The sequence below is a fragment of the Pseudophryne corroboree genome, chromosome 4 (genome assembly GCF_028390025.1).
Source record: "Pseudophryne corroboree isolate aPseCor3 chromosome 4, aPseCor3.hap2, whole genome shotgun sequence".
NCBI classification, from domain to species: Eukaryota; Metazoa; Chordata; class Amphibia; order Anura; family Myobatrachidae; genus Pseudophryne; species Pseudophryne corroboree.
The window spans coordinates 866,799,903-866,815,648 of NC_086447.1; the positions used below are offsets into that span (position 1 = coordinate 866,799,903).

At 48.3% G+C, this 15,746-nt stretch overlaps 1 protein-coding gene across 6 annotated transcripts in view; it reads right to left on the bottom strand.

The window, feature by feature from the left end:
• The window catches only part of KLC4 (kinesin light chain 4), a 105,841-nt gene that overhangs the window by 81,747 nt on the left and 8,348 nt on the right, over positions 1–15,746 (bottom strand). For all 6 annotated transcript variants that reach the window (XM_063918727.1, XM_063918728.1, XM_063918723.1 and 3 more), the window contains exon 2: positions 3,521–3,773. In XM_063918727.1, the coding sequence (XP_063774797.1) occupies positions 3,521–3,769 (249 nt within the window). In that variant the 5' untranslated portion in view covers positions 3,770–3,773. The remainder of the gene's footprint in view (positions 1–3,520; positions 3,774–15,746) is intronic.

Genomic DNA, 15,746 nt, shown 5'->3' on the forward strand with positions numbered 1-15,746 from the left:
TAGCCTAAGAAGCCCAAGCTAGCTGCAAGCAGGTAGGTTCGCTTCTTCTCCCCTTAGTCCCTCGCTGCAGTGAGCCTGTTGCCAGCAGGTCTCACTGTAAAATAAAAAACCTAATTATATACTTTCTTTTTAGAAGCTCAGGAGAGCCCCTAGTGTGCATCCAACCTCGGCCGGGCACAAAATCTAACTGAGGCTTGGAGGAGGGTCATAGTGGGAGGAGCCAGTGCACACCAGGTGACCTAAAAGCTTTCTTTAGTTGTGCCCAGTCTCCTGCGGAGTCGCTATTCCCCATGGTCCTTTCGGAGTTCCCAGCATCCACTAGGACGTTAGAGAAAGAAGTGTTGGTGAGTTCAGAAACAGAGCATAGTCTTGTGAATACAAGATCAAGGCAGTGGCCCTCCTGATGAGTAGGGGAGTCAGTCCATTGGGAGAGGCCAAGAGAGGAGGTTAGAGAGAGTAGTTTAGAGGCATGCGGAGATTGTGGACTGTCAATAGTGATATTGAAATCGCCCATAATGATGGTGGAGATGTCAGAGGATAAAAAGTGAGGGAGCCAAGCAAAAAAAATCTTCCAGAAACTTTTTGGATTGCCCAGGTGGGCGGTAAGATAGCTGCAACACGCAGAGAGAAAGGGGTAAAAATCCCAATAGAGTGTACTTCAAATGATGTACATGCGAGTGAGGGAACAGGTGGTAAAACAATGTGTGTGTAAGATTTGGACAGTAATATTCCAACCACACCTCCTTTACTATTACCAGGCCTCGGGGTGTGTGTGTGAAGTGGAGGCCACCATGTGACAGTGCTGCAGGGGAGGCAATGTCTGATTGTGTGAGCCATGTTTCTGTTATAGCGATCATATTGAGGTTTTTTTAAATAAAAAGGGCATGAATAGATGTTAATTTGTTGCAAACAGAGCGTGCATTCCATAAAGCACATTTTTGTGACTTGGAGTGAGATGGGAGACATTGTGAATCAGCTGAATGTGAGAGAGGTATGTGGATGGGACCTGGATTTGGGGATATGTCACCAGCTAGTAGAAGCAGAAGAAGAGAGAGATAGGTATAGTTGGGGGAGGTGTGTGATAGTTTCTTATGGTGACAGGTAGAGGATGTGACAGTTCGTGTACATAGATAGGTTAAAAGCTCATGAGTGTTAATAAGAGGGGAGTGGATTAATGAGGCTGCAATGTGTACAGAGCGATGAAATAGTGAAGGATGATGCCATTTTATAGAGGATACCATGAAGTGCTATTAGGAAAAACAGTTTGTGGAACATGGTGTTTTTAAAAATAAAAGTATAGATAGGTAAGTGCTTAAGGAAAATGCAAGTTAAATGGTGAAATTACCTGGTTTCCAGTGTTTTTCAATGTTTGTTCAACTGTTGGTTTGCCTTTGCACTTCAAGAGTAGCTCCCGGCCAGCGCAGCTTTAGCGTGCTGGCCGGGAGCTACTCATCGCTCCCCGGCCTGCAGCAGCTGCGTGTGACGTCACGCAGTCGCTGCGGGCCACTCCCCGCACGGTCTGGCCACGCCTGCGTTGACCGGACCGCGCCCACGAAACGGCGGCCAAACGCCGCCGTTTCGCCCCCTGCCACCCATCGACCACCTCTGCCTGTCAATCAGGCAGAGGCGATCGTAGCGCATGCGCGGTTCTGAACCGATCGCTACGCTGCAAAAAACTGCAGAGTGCGATAGGGTCAGAATGACCCCCCATATACTAGGTCTAATTAACAAAGCCTACAGCTAAAGCCAATTGGACATCTAATCAAAGAGCTTAAATTACCCTGCGTTAAATAACATCAGTCCATGTATGCTAATAAACTCCACTCCACTGAACGGCTTCAGAAGAGATCAAAATCAGCTACAAGAAAGTACTAATATTATACAAATACATTTACATACACTGCTAAATGATACATTAGTGTGAATTCAGATTAAGAGTTGTAATTTGCAGGATTCATCAATGAGAAATCACATACAATGGGGGAGATTCAATTGTTTGAAAAGTCGGTTGGGCGTCTGTCTTTTCCGGTCTCTTAGATAGGAAAAGACAGACATCCAACTGACTTTTCAAACAATTGAATCTCCCCCACTGAATACACAGCTGAGGGTGTGTGTAGCTTAATGCACAGAGCTGCAGGGTTCATCACTGAGAACTCTGAATAACCTCCTATGTACCGGAATACACTGCAATTATTGCTCATCTATATTCCTCCACGGTTTCACAAGTGAGAATTGTTATCTTTCAGACTCATGGCAAAACACCGGAAAATCCATATAGTCTGTTTAAACGTAAATATATACGTAGATTCATTACTTAAAACAACACATCGTGGACGAAGCGCACAGGAATTTTACGCTCCACTGCAGACATGCTACTTGGTTTCCCAGCTAACTGCATTTACCGTTCTGTATTGTGGAGTCTTCACTGAAGGACTAAGAAAAGAGGATTTCTGTACTGATGTTATAGGCGGTATTCAAGTGTTTGAAAAGTCAGTTGGCCGTCTGTTTTTTCCTATCTAATAGACAGGAAAAAACAGACACCCAACCGACTTTTCAAACATTTGAATTCCCCCCTATATCTCTTCATGCCCAATGGATGTAAACAAAAGTATTTAACATAAGTATAGATCTCCTCTTATCTTAGTCCTGAGTTATTTCTGGGGACTTCCCAAAGCGACCAGTAAGGCTGGGTAAACACAATGAAAGCTGTCCGAAGCACCCTCCTTCCTAGAAATGACCATCGTCAGGTGCACACATGACAGAATCTGATGACTGTATGAATAGATGACAAGGTGGCAGCCCCGCAACTGCAGCTCTGCACCATTCCGGCCAGGAGGCACCATCGGCTAGTACAATGTACTTTGAGAGTTTCAAGAACCAGCTGCCCGGCCAAAACGTAAGCCTCACTAAGGGTGGAAGTAAATCAACTTTGTAATGTAAGCTAGGGCTGTTTATAGCCAAAAATGGCTAAGGCCCTGGAGGGGCATGGCCAAATATGGGGAGGCCAGGGAGGCCTCCTCAGCAACTAATATGGGGCCCTCCAACAAACCCAGGCCAGGGTCAATCAGCAGTACCTGCCCCCTCCCCTCCCCCCCCCCTCCCCCCCCCTCCTCACCCACGATGGCTTCTCAACTACTATTCTATCTATCACAGAAAACCAAAAGATCATCCTTTTTCACTGGAAATATACTGGGAAAGCACTAACCAATTCCACAGAACAAAGATAGCCCTCTTCTTCTGTAGACCTAAGATGGTCCAAAGCTGGACCTTCATACAAGAGGAGATAACATGAATAAATAGATAAGCTCTCTCCCTAAATATTTTTTGCTATGAGACCACTCGCAAATCTTATATTTATAGGAGATTTTATTGTGTTTTGCACTTCATCACAGTTTGCACTCAAAGCTTATGTCACCAATGAGTGTTCCCTTTCTACAAGAAGATAGAACTCTGGAGGACAGGCAGGCAGCGAGTGCCCAGACATTAATCTAGATTTCTGCCCTTGCATAGTAGACCTCACCTGAGCCTCACCCAGTCCCAGCTCGATCATTTCCACTGATTTGCGTAGCAGGCCAGACTTCTCGTGGACCAGATTGGCTTCCTCATCTTTCTTGAGGCATTTTATGGTCTCCAGGAGGCTGTGTAATATGGAGTTGTGTTCGTTGCGCAGTGCCTCCAGACCCTGCATTACAAGCTTGGTATTGGTGATGATTTCCTCCTGGGACAACTTGTCTAGTTTCTCCTCCCGGGGATACATCATCACTGACATGCTCCTGCAGAGACACAAACATTACAGGAACATTACCTTCATGGGCCTCCACATATACACAGGCATAAACAGGGTACGTCATGGTGCTCTGCATACAGAGACATCAGAATAAAACGTCATTGTGCCCTACATATAGAGCTGTCAGCTTGAGACACCGTGGGCGTTATTCACACATGGGAGGTATCAGCAGGGCTGCCATCAGAAATTGCGGGGCCCGGGACTGACAAATTGGACAGGGCACATCCCCCCGAAGACAAGATTCTGCCGCATCGCTCTACCCCTACGTGAAAGCTTATACACAGGGAAGGGTTGTTTTAAGAAGTCATCCCTACGCATCAGCCCACTGTTGTTTTATAGCCTGGTGCAGCTCTCCAGGTATTGGCAGTAGGAGCAATGGGTGGGACCCCTTCTCTGTAAGGGCCCGGGACACTAGTCCCCACAGTCCCCTCCCCCTGATGGCTGCCTGGGTATCAGCACAGTATGTCACTGCCTCACACACACAGGGATAGCAACAAGCCACATCAAGGGACAATACACATAATGTCACGGGGTTCTATATACAGAGCTCTCGGTACAGTGTGTCGTGGGGCCCCTCACACAGATATCAGCATGGTATATCATAAGGTTCCGCACACAGAGCTATCAATATGGTACTGCAAGGGGCTCCGCAAACACTGCGCATTCAGCTCAACAGGTCTTGGAGACCTGCACGCAGAGCTCTCAGTGTGGCACATTATGCAGCCCCTCACGCATATACTGGCACGGTACATCATGGGGTTCCGCACCACACAAAGATACCAACACGGTGCATTATGGGGATCAGCATACATAATCCTATGGGGACCATAATTCATAGGGTACTGCACAAAGATCAAGGCATCCCCCACACAGAAGCATCAGCAAATCAGGACTTCAGGCTCTGCATACATAAAGATATGAGCATGGTATGTTACCGCATACAGAGAGAAATCAAAATAATAAGAATTTACTTACCGATAATTCTATTTCTCGGAGTCCGTAGTGGATGCTGGGGTTCCTGAAAGGACCATGGGGAATAGCGGCTCCGCAGGAGACAGGGCACAAAAAGTAAAGCTTTAGGATCAGGTGGTGTGCACTGGCTCCTCCCCCTATGACCCTCCTCCAAGCCTCAGTTAGGTACTGTGCCCGGACGAGCGTACACAATAAGGAAGGATTTATGAATCCCGGGTAAGACTCATACCAGCCACACCAATCACACCGTACAACCTGTGATCTGAACCCAGTTAACAGTATGATAACAGCGGAGCCTCTGAAAGGATGGCTCACAACAATAATAACCCGATTTTTGTAACTATGTACAAGTAATGCAGATAATCCGCACTTGGGATGGGCGCCCAGCATCCACTACGGACTCCGAGAAATAGAATTATCGGTAAGTAAATTCTTATTTTCTCTATCGTCCTAGTGGATGCTGGGGTTCCTGAAAGGACCATGGGGATTATACCAAAGCTCCCAAACGGGCGGGAGAGTGCGGATGACTCTGCAGCACCGAATGAGAGAACTCCAGGTCCTCCTTAACCAGGGTATCAAATTTGTAGGATTTTACAAACGTGTTTGCCCCTGACTAAATAGCCGCTCGGCAAAGTTGTAAAGCCGAGACCCCTCGGGCAGCCGCCCAAGATGAGCCCACCTTCCTTGTGGAATGGGCATTTACATATTTTGGCTGTGGCAGGCCTGCCACAGAATGTGCAAGCTGAATTGTATTACACATCCAACTAGCAAAAGTCTGCTTAAAAGCAAGAGCACCCAGTTTGTTGGGTGCATACAGGATAACAGCAAGTCAGTTTTCCTGACTCCAGCCGTCCTGGAACCTATATTTTCAGGGCCCTGACCACATCTAGCAACTTGGAGTCCTCCAAGTCCCTAGTAGGCGCAAGACACCACAATAAGCTGGTTCAGGTGAAACACTGACACCACCTTAGGGAGAGAACTGGGGACGAGTCCGCAGCTCTGCCCTGTCCGAATGGACAAACAGATATGGGCTTTTTTGAGAAAAAAACCACCAATTTGACACTCGCCTGGTCCAGGCCAGGTCCAAGAGCATGGTCACTTTTCATGTGAGATGCTTCAAATCCACAGATTTGACTGGTTTTAAACCAATGTGTTTTGAGGAATCCCAGAACTACGTTGAGATCCCACAGTGCCACTGGAGGCACAAAAGGGGGTTGTATATGCAATACTCCCTTGACAAACTTCTGGACTTCAGGAACTGAAGCCAATTCTTTCTGGAAGAAAAATCGACAGGGCCGAAATTTGAACCTTAATGGACCCCAATTTGAGGCCCATAGACACTCCTGTTTGCAAGAAATGCAGGAATCGACCGAGTTGAAATTTCTTCGTGGGGCCTTCCTGGCCTCACACCACGCAACATATTTTCGCCACATGTGGTGATAATGTTGTGCGGTCACCTCCTTTCTGGCTTTGACCAGGGTAGGAATGACCTCTTCCTGAATGCCTTTTCCCTTAGGATCCGGCGTTCCACCGCCATGCCGTCAAACGCAGCTGCGGTAAGTCTTGGAACAGACACGGTACTTGCTGAAACAAGTCCCTTCTTAGCGGCAGAGGCCATAAGTCCTCTGTGAGCATCTCTTGAAGTTCCGGGTACCAAGTCCTACTTGGCCAATCCGGAGCCATGAGTATAGTTCTTACTCCTCTACGTCTTATAATTCTCCGTACCTTAGGTATGAAAAGCAGAGGATGGAACACATACACCGACTGGTACACCCACGGTGTTACCAGAACGTCCACAGCTATTGCCTGAGGGTCTCTTAACCAGGCGCAATACCTGTCCCGTTTTTTGTTCAGACGGGACGCCATCATGTCCACCTTTGGTAATTCCCAACGGTTTACAATTATGTGGAAAACTTCCCCATGAAGTTCCCACTCTGCCGGGTGGAGGTCGTGCCTACTGAGGAAGTCTGCTTCCCAGTTTCCATTCCCGGAATGAAACACTGCTGACAGTGCTATCACATGATTTTCCGCCCAGCGAAAAGTCCTTGCAGTTTTTGCCACTGCCCTCCTGCTTCTTGTGCCGCCCTGTCTATTTACGTGGGCGACTGCCGTGATGTTTTATCCCACTGGATCAATACCGGCTGACCTTGAAGCAGAGGTCTTGCTAAGCTTAGAGCATTATAAATTTACCCTTAGCTATATTTATGTGGAGAAAAATCTCCAGACTTGATCACACTCCCTGGAAATTTTTTCCTTGTGTGACTGCTCCCCAGCCTCTCGGGCTGGCCTCCGTGGTCACCAACATCCAAAACTGAATGCCGAATCTGCGGCCCTCTAGAAGATGAGCACTCTGTAACCACCACAGGAGAGACACCCTTGTCCTTGGATATAGGGTTATCCGCTGATGCATCTGAAGATGCGATCCGGACCATTTGTCCAGCAGATCCCACTGAAAAGTTCTTGCATGAAATCTGCCGACTGGAATTGCTTCGAAGGAAGTCACCATTTTTTTACCATGGCCCTTGTGCAATGATGCACTGATTTTAGGAGGTTCCTGACTAGCTCGGATAACTCCCTGGCTTTCTCTTCCGGGAGAAACACCTTTTTCTGGACTGTGTCCAGAATCATCCCTAAGCACAGGAGACTTGTTGTCGGGATCAGCTGCGATTTTGGAATATTTAGAATCCAGCCCTGCTGTTGTAACAGTATCCGAGATAGTGCTACTCCGACCTCCAACTGTTCCCTGGACTTTGCCCTTATCAGGAGATCGTCCAAGTAAGGGATAATTAAGACGCCTTTTCTTCGAAGAAGAACCATCATTTCGGCCATTACCTTGGTAAAGACCCGGGGTGCCGTAGACAATCCAAACGGCAGCGTCTGAAACTGATAGTGACAGTTCTGTACCACGAACCTGAGGTACCCTTAGTGATAAGGGCAAATTTGGGACATGGAGGTAAGCATCCCTGATGTCTCGGGACACCAGATAGTCCCCTTCTTCCCGGTTCGTTATCACTGCTCTGAGTGACTCCATCTTGATTTGAACCTTTGTAAGTGTTCAAATTTTTTTAGATTTAGAATAGGTCTCACCTAGCCTTCTGGCTTCAGTACCACAATATAGTGTGGAATAATACCCCCTTTTCTTGTTGTAGGAGGGGTAAATAAGAATTTACTTACCGATAATTCTATTTCTCGGAGTCCGTAGTGGATGCTGGGGTTCCTGAAAGGACCATGGGGAATAGCGGCTCCGCAGGAGACAGGGCACAAAAAGTAAAGCTTTAGGATCAGGTGGTGTGCACTGGCTCCTCCCCCTATGACCCTCCTCCAAGCCAGTTAGGTACTGTGCCCGGACGAGCGTACACAATAAGGGAGGAATTTTGAATCCCGGGTAAGACTCATACCAGCCACACCAATCACACCGTACAACTTGTGATCTAAACCCAGTTACAGTATGATAACAGCGGAGCCTCTGAAAAGATGGCTCACAACAATAATAACCCGATTTTTGTAACTATGTACAAGTATTGCAGATAATCCGCACTTGGGATGGGCGCCCAGCATCCACTACGGACTCCGAGAAATAGAATTATCGGTAAGTAAATTCTTATTTTCTCTATCGTCCTAGTGGATGCTGGGGTTCCTGAAAGGACCATGGGGATTATACCAAAGCTCCCAAACGGGCGGGAGAGTGCGGATGACTCTGCAGCACCGAATGAGAGAACTCCAGGTCCTCTTTTGCCAGGATATCAAATTTGTAGAATTTTACAAACGTGTTCTCCCCTGACCACGTATCTGCTCGGCAGAGTTGTAATGCCGAGACCTCTCGGGCAGCCGCCCAAGATGAGCCCACCTTCCTTGTGGAATGGGCCTTAACCGATTTAGACTGTGGCAGGCCTGCCTCAGAATGTGCAAGTTGAATTGTGTTACAAATCCAACGAGCAATCGACTGCTTAGAAGCAGGCGCACCCAACTTGTTGGGTGCATACAGTATAAACAGCGAGTCAGATTTTCTGACTCCAGCTGTCCTGGAACATTTTCAGGGCCCTGACAACTTCTAGCAACTTGGAGTCCTCCAAGTCCCTAGTAGGTGCAAGGCACCACAATAAGCTGGTTCAGGTGAAACACTGACACCACCTTAGGGAGAGAACTGGGGACGAGTCCGCAGCTCTGCCCTGTCCGAATGGACAAACAGATATGGGCTTTTTTGAGAAAAAACCACCAATTTGACACTCGCCTGGTCCAGGCCAGGGCCAAGAGCATGGTCACTTTTTATGTGAGATGCTTCAAATCCACATATTTGACTGGTTTTAAACCCATGTGATTTGAGGAATCCCAGAACTACGTTGAGATCCCACAGTGCCACTGGAGGCACAAAAAAGGGGTTTGTATATGCAATACTCCCTTGACAAACTTCTGGACTTCAGGAACTGAAGCCAATTCTTTCTGGAAGAAAATTTACAGGGCCGAATTTGAACCTTAATGGACCCCAATTTGAGGCCCATAGACACTCCTGTTTGCAGGAAATGCAGGAAACGACCGAGTTGAAATTTCTTTGTGGGGCCTTCCTGGCCTCACACCACGCAACATATTTTCGCCACACGTGGTGATAATGTTGTGCGGTCACCTCCTTTCTGGCTTTGACCAGGGTAGGAATGACCTCTTCCGGAATGCCTTTTTTCCTTTAGGATCCGGCTTTCCATCGCCATGCCGACAAACGCAGCTGCGGTAAGTCTTGGAACAGACATGGTACTTGCTGAAGCAAGTCCCTTCTTAGCGGCAGAGGCCATAAGACCTCTGTAAGCATCTCTTGAAGTTCCGGGTACCAAGTCCTTCTTGGCCAATCCGGAGCCATGAGTATAGTTCTTACTCCTCTACGTCTTATAATTCTCAGCACCTTAGGTATGAGAAGCAGAGGAGGGAACACATACACCGACTGGTACACCCACGGTGTTACCAGAAACGTCCACATCTATTGCCTGAGAGTCTCTTGACCTGGCGCAATACCTGTCCCATTTTTTGTTCAGACGGGACGCCATCATGTCCACCTTTGGTATTTCCCAACGGTTTACAATCATGTGGAAAAAACTTCTCAATGAAGTTTCCACTCTCCCGGGTGGAGGTCGTGCTGAGGAAGTCTGCTTCCCAGTTTCCATTCCCGGGATGAAAAACTGCTGACAGTGTTATCACATGATTTTCCGCCCAGCGAAAAGTCCTTGCAGTTTCTGCCATTGCCCTCCTGCTTCTTGTGTCGCCCTGTCTGTTTACGTGGGCGACTGCCGTGATGTTTTTCCCACTGGATCAATACCGGCTGACCTTGAAGCAGAGGTCTTGCTAAGCTTAGAGCATTATAAATTTACCCTTAGCTCCAGTATATTTATGTGGAGAAAAGTCTCCATACTTGATCACACTCCCTGGAAATTTTTTCCTTGTGTGACTGCTCCCCAGCCTCTCAGGCTGGGCTCCGTGGTTACCAGCATCCAATCCTGAATGCCGAATCTGCGGCCCTCTAGAAGATGAGCACTCTATAACCACCACAGGAGAGACACCCTTGTCCTTGGATATTGGGTTATCCGCTGATGCATCTGAAGATGCGATCCGGACCATTTTTCCAGCAGATCCCACTGAAAAGTTCTTACGTGAAATCTGCCGAATGGAATTGCTTCGTAGGAAGCCACCATTTTTACCAGGACCCTTGTGCAATGATGCACTGTTTTTAGGAGGTTCCTGACTTGTTCGGAAAACTCCCTGGCTTTCTCTTCCGGGAGAAACACCTTTTTCTGGACTGTGTCCAGAATCATCCCTAGGCACAGCAGACGTGTCGTCGGGATCAGCTGCGATTTTGGAATATTTAGAATCCACCCGTGCTGATTGTAGCAGTATCCGAGATAGTGCTACTCCGACCTCCAACTGTTCCCTGGACTATGCCCCTATCAGGAGATCGTCCAAGTAAGGGATAATTTAAGACGCCTTTTCTTCGAAGAAGAATCATCATTTCGGCCATTACCTTGGTAAAGACCCCGGGGTGCCGTGGACAATCCAAACGGCAGCGTCTGAAACTGATAGTGACAGTTCTGCACCACGAACCTGAGGTACCCTTAGTGAGAAGGGCAAATTTGGGACATAGAGGTAAGCATCCCTGATGTCCCGGGACACTATATAGTCCCCTTCTTCCTGGTTCGTTATCACTGCTCTGAGTGACTTCATCTTAATTTGAACCTTTGTAAGTGTTCAAAAAAAAATTTTTAGAATAAGTCTCACCTAGCCTTCTGGCTTCAGTACCACAATATAGTGTGGAATAATACCCCTTTTCTGTAGTAGGAGGGGTAATTTAATTATCACCTGCTGGGAATACAGCTTGTGAATTTTTTCCCATACTACCTCCTTGTCGGAGGGAGACTTGGTAAAGCAGACTTCAGGAGCCTGCAAAGGGGAAACGTCTCGACATTCCCATCTGTACCCCCGGGATACTACTTGTAGGATCCAGGGGTCCTGTACGGTCTCGGCGTCATGCTGAGAGCTTGTCAGAAGCGGTGGAACGCTTCTGTTCCTGGGAATGGGCTGCCTGCTGCAGTCTTCTTCCCTTTCCTCTATCCCTGGGCAGATATGACTCTTATAGGGACGAAAGGACTGAAGCTGAAAAGACGGTGTCTTTTTCTGCAGAGATGTGACTTAGGGTAAAAACGGTGGATTTTCCAGCAGTTGCCGTGGCCACCAGGTCCGATGGACCGACCCCAAATAACTCCTCTTCCTTTATACGGCAATACACCTTTGTGCCGTTTGGAATCTGCATCACCTGACCACTGTCGTGTCCATAAACATCTTCTGGCAGATATGGACATCGCACTTACTCTTGATGCCAGAGTGCAAATATCCCTCTGTGCATCTCGCATATATAGAAATACATCCTTTAAATGCTCTATAGTCAATAAAATACTGTCCCTGTCAAGGGTATCAATATTTTTAGTCAGGGAATCCGACCAAGCCACCCCAGCTCTGCACATCCAGGCTGAGGCGATCGCTGGTCGCAGTATAACACCAGTATGTGTGTATATACTTTTTATGATATTTTTCCAGCCTCCTGTCAGCTGGCTCCTTGAGGACGGCCCTATCTATAGACGGTACCGCCACTTGTTCTGATAAGCGTGTGAGCGCCTTATCCACCCTAAGGGGTGTTTCCCAACGCGCCCTAACTTCTGGCGGGAAAGGGTATACCGCCCATATTTTCTATCGGGGGGAACCCACGCATCATCACACACTTCATTTAATTTATCTGATTCAGGAAAAACTACGGTAGTTTTTTCACATCCCACATAATACCCTCTTTTGTGGTACTTGTAGTATCAGAAATATGTAACACCTCCTTCATTGCCCTTAACGTGTGGCCCTAATAAGGAATATGTTTGTTTATTCACCGTCGACACTGGATTCAGTGTCCCTGTCTGTGTCTGTGTCGACCGACTAAAGTAAACGGGCGTTTTAAAACCCCTGACGGTGTTTTTGAGACGTCTGGACCGGTACTAATTGTTTGTCGGCCGTCTCATGTCGTCAACCGACCTTGGCGCGTGTTGACATTATCACGTAATTCCCTAAATAAGCCATCCATTCCGGTGTCGACTCCCTAGAGAGTGACATCACCATTACAGGCAATTGCTCCGCCTCCTCACCAACATCGTCCTCATACATGTCGACACACACGTACCGACACACAGCACACACACAGGGAATGCTCTGATAGAGGACAGGACCCACTAGCCCTTTGGAGAGACAGAGGGAGAGTTTGCCAGCACACACCAAAAACGCTATAATTATATAGGGACAACCTTATATAAGTGTTTTCCCTTATAGCATCTTTTTTATATATTTCTAACGCCAAATTAGTGCCCCACCTCTCTGTTTTAACCCTGTTTCTGTAGTGCAGTGCAGGGGAGAGCCTGGGAGCCTTCCCTCCAGCCTTTCTGTGAGGGAAAATGGCGCTGTGTGCTGAGGAGATAGGCCCCGCCCCTTTTTCGGCGGCCTCGTCTCCCGCTCTTAACGGATTCTGGCAGGGGTTAAATATCTCCATATAGCCCCCGGAGGCTATATGTGAGGTATTTTTAGCCAAAAAAGGTTTTCATTTGCCTCCCAGGGCGCCCCCCTCCCAGCGCCCTGCACCCTCAGTGACTGCCGTGTGAAGTGTGCTGAGAGGAAAATGGCGCACAGCTGCAGTGCTGTGCGCTACCTTAAGAAGACTGAGGAGTCTTCTGCCGCCGATTCTGGACCTCTTCTCGTTTCAGCATCTGCAAGGGGGCCGGCGGCGAGGCTCCGGTGACCATCCAGGCTGTACCTGTGATCGTCCCTCTGGAGCTAATGTCCAGTAGCCAAGAAGCCAATCCATCCTGCACGCAGGTGAGTTCACTTCTTCTCCCCTAAGTCCCTCGTTGCAGTGATCCTGTTGCCAGCAGGACTCACTGTAAAATAAAAAACCTAAGCTAAACTTTTCTAAGCAGCTCTTTAGGAGAGCCACCTAGATTGCACCCTTCTCGGCCGGGCACAAAAATCTAACTGAGGCTTGGAGGAGGGTCATAGGGGGAGGAGCCAGTGCACACCACCTGATCCTAAAGCTTTACTTTTTGTGCCCTGTCTCCTGCGGAGCCGCTATTCCCCATGGTCCTTTCAGGAACCCCAGCATCCACTAGGACGATAGAGAAAATACATTATGGAGATCCGCTTTCAGCATGGGCCACTGTACACAGAGCTTTCCGTTCCATACATTATGTCTGTCCTTATACATAGAGCCATCAGATTGGTACCACCATGGGTCCGTGCACACATATCAGCATTGTACGTCATGGGGCCGTACACGCAGAGCTACCAGAACAGTACATCACAGGACAACGCATACACAGATATCACAAAGATCTGCTATGGGGTCCCCACACAATCAGCACGGTATGTCACATTGCACTGCACACATGGGTATCAGTACAGTAAGACATGGAGCCAGCACTAAGTGATCATGCGTGTACAACTTTAGCATACTTGCTGAGCACATGGAGCTTACAGAAGGAAATTACAGGTAAAGTGCTGTCATTCCAGAAACACTAGCGCCCTCTACTGGCAAGAGCTGAGAACAGCTGTTCTAGACACATCTTGTCGTGACATAATCTTGGCAATGCTATAAATAAAAGGTGTGTTGGAGGGTGTGGCAGCGCTGCAGTATGTTTTATTGTCACGCAGGAAAACAGAGACGCATAACCTATACCAAACCAACATGGCGATCCCTGAAATAATGCCCGGGCAGGAAGTGTGTCACCAGCCAAAGGTTATACACTGCTGCACCACATGTCCCCTACTTTTCCACTAGTCATCCTTGTCTTAGCACTCTGTGTCCCCAACTGTGCTCCCACCCTCAGAACCAGGTGACCCTAAATGTGCCAGGTCCCACTCGTCCCCCCTTCAGTGCCAGGTTTTCCTACGTCTCGATACTACATATCACTAATCTCCTTCTATAATGCCAGGTGTCACAAATGACAGAAAGTCAGCGTGCCTTTCACCACTCTACTTGTGCTACTACCCATCCCCAACTTAATGCCAAGTGTCCTTAACCCAGCTATCAACCAGATCCACTGTGCCAGGTAACCACAACCATGTATTCAAAATCACCCAGCACCCCTAACCATGCCAACGGGTGGTCTTCAGGTGGCCGGCACACAGTATACCGGCGCCGGAATCCCGACAGCCGGTATACCGGCACTTTTCCCCCCCAAAGAGCCCGGCTGCCGGCATACCCTACTACACCCCATGCCATCCACCACCCTCCATTCCAGATGCCTCAACCGGTGCCATCAACCAGTGACAGGTGGGATGAACTGTACAATTGACAACCCACTTTCTTCATTCCCATGCCTTCTCTATGCCAGCTTTCCCTAACACTGCCAGGCAAAAAAAGACACACAGCTCCTAATCATACCAATGACACCATGCCCCTACCTGTGCCATCCATCACCATGCCTCCTCAGTGGCAGGGGTCTCTAACCATGCCCAACCAACCAGCAACTCAACAAAAGAATTCCCTAACCATGGCATCGAGATCCTACTTCTAAATGCCGGGTGTTTCCAACAATGCCATCAACGCCTCTTCTCAGCACCCAGTCCCATCACCTTGCCCGCAGCTCAGCACCACTGGAAACCCACCCCCAGCCCTTACACCAGATCTCAAATACTATTAGAATGTGTTTAAATGGATATGTATTGGATGTACAGATTTGTCAAAACCTGCAAAAGCATTTCTGTAGCTCACTTCTCACTGACTGTGCCCCAGGCCCAAACTCCAGCCATTAACCCCTGCAGAGCCCCAGCCACCAACTCCAGCTATTAACCCCTGCAGAGCCCCAGCCACCAACTCCAGCCATTAACCCCTGCAGAGCCCCAGCCACCAACTCCAGCCATTAACCCCTGCAGAGCCCCAGCCAACTCCAGCCATTAACCCCTGCAGAGCCCCAACCAACTCCAGCCATTAACCCCTGCAGATCCCCTGCCACCAACACCAGCTATTAAAACCTTCAGAGCCCCTGCATCAACTCCAGCCATTAACCCCTTCAGAGCCCTTGCCACCAACTCCAGCCATTAACCCCTTCAGAGCCCCTGCCACCAACTCCAGCCATTAACCCCTTCAGAGCCCCTGCCACCAACTCCAGCCATTAACCCCTTCAGAGCCCCTGCCACCAACGCCAGCCATTAACCCTGAAGAGCCCCGGCCCAAGCACAGCCAGTAACTAATGATGTATCCCTGGTCCTAATTACTACCATTAACTGTACTGCCACATGCACTAAATATAGCAATTAAAACCTGCAGTGTTGCTACTCGTCTGCCATAATAATAACCTATGCAGCGCTGCAGATCTTGCGCCGCCAAAGTCATTCTAACCTATTCCTTTCTGATGCAGTGCTACCAATTCTCCTGTCATTAACCCACACAGCACCACAAGCCATGCATATTATACCATTTACC